Here is a 5,849-nt window from a genome sequence, read left to right on the forward strand (position 1 = left end):
CAAAAGAGTAAGGTACTTGGGGATCCAACTGTTGGCATGATGTATTACACTCAAAAGAGAAAATTATGACAAATTAATAGACCAAATTACAGCAGACCTAGACAGATGGAAAAACTTGCAGCTCTCCTTTATGGGGAAAATAGCGACAATCAAGATGAATATACTTCCCAAATTACTCTTTTTATTCCAATGTGTACCAATTAAATTAGGTAAGGATTTTTTTGAAAATTTAAACAGAATTACATCCAAATTTATCTGGCAAGGTAGAAAACCAAGAATTAAAATTATTACAGGATGCAAAGGAAAGAGGAGGGATTGGCCTCCCGAACTGGGAAAAATATTATCAAGTAGCAATAGTGGTATGGATAAAGGATTGGATACACTTAAGGAACAGAAGACTCCTAGCATTAGAAGGTCATGACATGCAAATTGGGTGGCATGCTATAAAGTGGGATGGAAAATATAAGGTTCATCAGTACTTCCAGAATCATCATATTAGACAGGCACTATTAGACGTGTGGATAAAAATTAAAAAATTTAATTATATAGAAATCCCCAATTGGCTATCCATATTAGAGATTTTCATGCACCCCAAATTCATAAATTTAGGAAGAGTAATCACATATAAACATCTCTTAGATTAAAATGGAGACCTGAAAACAAGAAAAAGATTATTAGAAGATGGTATAGAGTTGGAATGGTGGGCATACTTACAAATACAGTCATGATACAGAAAAGACAAAAAAGAACCAGGGATAAAATTAGAATGTGGTGACTGACTTTTTTATTCACAAATCTATTTTTGGAATATTATATAAAAAAAGAATTGTAGTCCATAATGAGATCACAACTTCCTATTCTATCAGAGAGGAATCAAAATGGCTGCTGTGGAAGGGGGGGACAAAACCCCCCCCTGAATTCTTCCTTAGTCAACCATCCAATCAAAAGTTATTTACCATTTAATCAAGCAATGAAATGACATTTTCAGTGGAATACTGAAGGTGCACTTGCAACTTCTTCTCACTGAAAGAAGATTTGCTTCTATGTATTAAGATATACAGCATTCTTGAAAGCATCTAAGTTTACCCACTTATACAGTGCTAGAACAGGCAACACAATTTCAAACACAATACATTTTAAAAAAATTTCAGATTCAGCAAAGGAACCATTAGCTTGTATCCGATTAAAAAATCCATTAGAGGATGTAACTTCACAAAATTTAACATTTAGAACAGCCATGTTAAATTGCAATGCAAATTCCACATCCTTTTTCAGATTTCCTGAACGAGTAAAATCTTTTTTATCCTCCAGAATTGCTAGAATAGAATAATCTGGGTCATCTGGCAATTTGAACTGTAATACATCCTGAGCTGTGAAGCAGGAGTATGCTTTATGCTTATGAATGGAAATGTAGTTTAAAGAGATTTCTTCCCTGTTATAATTATTTTTTCCATACCAGTTCTTAATGGCTTGAATCTTGAATTTTGAATCTTGATCTAGCCAATGTTCTTCTGTCACATTACTATCTTCATTACCAGGTTTATGTTCAATTGGGTGAATCTGGATTATTTTTTCATTATCAGTTCCACGTGTAACTTTATCTAGCTCATTATCATCATTTTTATCATCATTATCATCAATATTAACCAATTGGTTTTTTTCAGGTTTATGTTCAATTGGGTGAATCTGGATTATTTTTTCATTATCAGTTCCACGTGTAACTTTATCTAGCTCATTATCATCATTTTTATCATCATCATCATCATCATCATCAATATTAACCAACTGCCTTTTTTTCAAATTAATATTGCCTTGTCTCTGCATCTGTTCCTGGGCCTTTCTTTTACGGTTGTTTTTTTTCTTAGAGAACATAAAGTTAAGAAGTTTCTTAGGTATTTTTTCTGATTTCTTACCACTAGAAACATTTTGCAAAAATTCTTTCAGTTCACCGTTTCTAAACAGTTCATAATATTTCTGAGCAGTAAATGAAAAAAACGTATTCAGCACACTACACATCAGTTCTTTTTTCAGTGTCTCAAAATTATCAGGTTTCAGGATCTTTTCTAGGTGCATTATTAGTTGGTCTTGATTCTTTGCTGCATAGTCTTGCAGATCAAAAAGTGTGTATTTACCTACAGGTGGGAAAAACATGAATGAATGAACTTTAAAATGTTGCAATAAAATTTTAGTTTTCATGAAAATCAAGCTTTACGGATTGGATAATGTGTTGAAAAAATTCAGAGGTAAGTTGATAATAACTAAAATTATTAGTTATTAGAAGTATTTAATAATCAATAGCAACTTTGCATGAGTAGAAAATATACTTTGTTTTTCTTTAAAGAGGTACGTAACACATCTATTTTCCCATGCTTACTAATGTTTGATTAGCAACAGGTAGTAGAATATCTTTTTACTTTTGTTTTATAGCAGGGGTCTCTAACCAGCTCTAATGATCAAACAGACATAGATCTTAGCATCTTTCTAGATTTTAAATAAATATTATTGAATAATTCTGTTTTATTAACCTTGCATTTTTATACATACTGTGCATGGCTGTTACTATTATGATAAAAATGTTCATGTTTGGGAGAGAATGAAGATGAGAGCAAAAAACAAACTGGAAGGATGACTGGTTAATAAAAATAATGTTTTAAACACAAATTTATGAACACAACATCGCTTCTAATTATCTGGCAGGTCCACAATGAGAATTCTTCAATATGTCAGCAAAACAATAATTCTAAAGTAAAAATGAGGTGCCCCAAAATCTCAAGTTATTTTAAAAATTGCAAAAACTGTATAGATTCATTTCATCTATACCCTTCTGCACATATTTTATAGTAAATGTTGGTAAGCCATCTTCATTTAGTTATCTGTGAAGCTATAATTTAGTGACATTGAGATAATTTAAGAAAACAAAATGCATGGCATCATGTCAACATGTGGAGCCTAATCAACATGTGGAAACATAGTTCAAGAGACAGTTGCATGCTTATCCAAAATAAGATTAAACCAAACATGGCCATTTTAGAATTAACAATTACATACCAGTATATGGTGGACGGTCAGTGTTTACTGGGCAGGAACTTATTAATGCAAACTTCTCATTATTTTGAGCTTCACCTTTATTCTTCATTTCTGCATTTCACAACAAAATATAATGCTTTGATATAAATATTTTCATTAATACAAAATATAAAATGAATAACACTGGATATAACAAAGTGTTACATCTCAATAATCTAGATTATGGTTGTCCCAAAAGTGCTTTTCTAAAAAGAAACTGGACCAACTTGTTTTTTTTTCTTTGAAAACGTTTTCCTTCTCATCCAAGAAGCATCTTCAGTTCTGTAGAACTGAACTGAAGAAGCTTCTTGGAAAAGTGAAATGTTTTCAAACAAAAAAACTCCAAGAAAGTGCAGTTGTCTTTTGGAAAGGCACTTTTGGGAAAACTGGATATAGAAAAGTTTACATAGCGTTATATAGGTCAGTGACTATTTACAAGGCTGAAAAATATCCATAAAGATTGAAAGCAAACTAATGTCTTATTTGTTTGCTAATAGAATTCTCTTCCAACAGTTAAAAAAACAATCCTTTTAACCATTACCTTCATTTTACATCTTCACTTTTTAATTTTGTTAATCAAACTGCCAGATGTGTATAATTTTGTTTTGCTTTGTAGTTGTTTAATAATCATTACATATACAGCTGATAATGCTTCAATGCCATTGACTCTAATGCATAAAAAATAAGTATTTGGAATTGTACACAATAGTTGGGTATTGTGCTTATTGCTATTCATTTTTATTTGTCTATATTAAAACTGAGACATCAAATTTTTGTTTTAATGTTTTTATGAATGCAAAATGCTATGAGCATGTGTTAATTAAATAAATTGTTCCAAAATGTCATGCAATTTTTGGAATTATTCAGTGTCATATTTTGACAGACAAATAGTATAAAGTCAGCTAGAATAGTCAGTTGTTTTGTTGCTGCCTTGTCAAGTCCATGCAGTTTTATGGGCAAGATTTTCAGAAGTTGTTTGCCATTTCCTTCTTCTTAGAACGAGAGCCACTGGTCCAATGTCAGCCAGCCGGTCTTTTGCCTAAGGTTCATGGTCTCCTGATGCCATTAACCATTATATCAATCTGCCTTTCAGTATCTATATATCTGGAATTGGGTATGTCTAGTTTAATGAAGAGAAGGACTAGGGGTGACATGATAGCAGTGTTCCAATATCTCAGGGGCTGCCACAAAGAAGAGGGAGCCAAGCTATTCTCCAAACCACCTGAGGGCAGGAGAAGAGCAACAGATGGAAACTAATCACAGAGAGAAGCAACCTAGAACTAAGGAGAAATTTCCTGACAATTAGAACAATTAATCAGTGGAACAATCTGCCTCCAGAAGCTGTGAATTCTCCAACACTGGAAGTTTTTAAGAAGAGACTGGACAGCCATTTGTCTGAAATGATATAGGGTTTCCTGCCTGAGCAGGGAGGTTGAACTAGATGACCTCCAAGGTCTATTATTATTATTATTATTATTATTATTATTATTATTATTATTATTGTTGTTGTTGTTGTTGTTGTTGTTGTTGTTGTTGTTGTTGTTAAATGGAAAGGCAATATTCAGCCCTTTAGCCCTTACATCAGGAATATCAAAGGTTCCTATTGACCCCTCCCTAATTGTATAATCTTCCTTGAATTATTGGCACTGCTGGCCACAAACCATCTTTTTGTTCATTCATCTTGCAATAAGCCAATCATTCACACAGAGTGGAGGAAAGTTGAATTCAAACACTTTATGTCTGCATACCGGTAGGAACAAAATGTCTACTTCAGCTGATGGTTTTTGTAAATTTCAGCTTAAAAGAAAATGGGCATGCCAAGTGAGATTTAAATCATAGCTTTTATATTTTTTTCAAAAGAAGTACGTAGTTACAATGCCATTTATTGGTTATTAACATTTCCTGGGCATGCTGATTGCCCATGCACTCACATGTGCTGCACAACATGTTTAGCATGATCTCTAAGTTGCTCATTGAAATACTCAAGGACTGAGTTTTTAGTATATTAATGATGAACTTTTGTTCACCTCTGGACCCCTGCCCTGACTTATGTCCACAGCAGTAAGCTAAAGCACAGTTAAATTACTCTAGGTAACGGCCCCCTTGCAACAGAATTGTTTTCAGATGGCATCCTGTCATCAAACTTCCTCTAATTGATCGCTGCCTTCAACAAAGCAACAAAGCCAATTCTGATCTGTGGTTTATTTCTGCTGAGAAGCTTTCATTTATCTGTTGCAAAAAGCTTCTGTTTAAGTAATAATAATGCATTTTATGCAATTTAAAGCATAATTTTTACCCGAGACTCCTTTATAAGTTAATATTAAAGTAGCTCGCCTTACCTGACTAGGCCTTCACTGAACCAAGGTTAAAGAACCATGCCTTCAGTATTGCAGTTGCTGCCCTGACCACTTATTTGTGCAAAGACCCCTATTTCTAAAAGTGGGTGACCATGAAATCTGCTCCATAACAACTGAGGGCACTTAACAGTTTGACCTCTGTTCCAAGAGGACTTGTAGAGAGACAACTTATCTTGCAAAATAACTGCATCATTGACAAATTTTTGTAAGATAAGATGTTTGGTTTGAATAATAATGTAATAAATTCTACTCTCAATATCCTAAAACTTTTATAGAGATTTAGAAATAAACCAATTTTGGAATATCAGGTGCCTTTAGATACTTCACCTACTATCTTCTATGTACTACGCATCATTTCCATTATAGCTGGTCATTACAAGAATAACAAAAGATTTAAGAATTGGTGTATACTGTTTTCGTGTTCTC

The 5,849-nt window shown here is 33.2% G+C and overlaps 1 protein-coding gene across 1 annotated transcript; it reads right to left on the reverse strand.

The window, feature by feature from the left end:
• Positions 1-1,041: 1,041 nt before the first annotated feature.
• On the reverse strand, positions 1,042-3,175 carry LOC310650148 (uncharacterized protein; the record flags this gene model as incomplete). Its single annotated transcript, XM_083378984.1, has 2 exons — positions 3,049-3,175; positions 1,042-2,132 (listed from the first exon to the last, which is right to left on the reverse strand). The coding sequence occupies exons 1-2, from the start codon at positions 3,134-3,136 to the stop codon at positions 1,042-1,044; spliced, it is 1,179 nt and encodes a 392-aa protein (XP_083235110.1). The 5' UTR covers positions 3,137-3,175.
• Between the last annotated feature and the right edge of the window lie 2,674 nt (positions 3,176-5,849).

The sequence above is a fragment of the Vipera ursinii genome (genome assembly GCF_947247035.1).
Source record: "Vipera ursinii genome assembly, chromosome: Z".
In the NCBI taxonomy this organism is placed as follows: Eukaryota; Metazoa; Chordata; class Lepidosauria; order Squamata; family Viperidae; genus Vipera; species Vipera ursinii.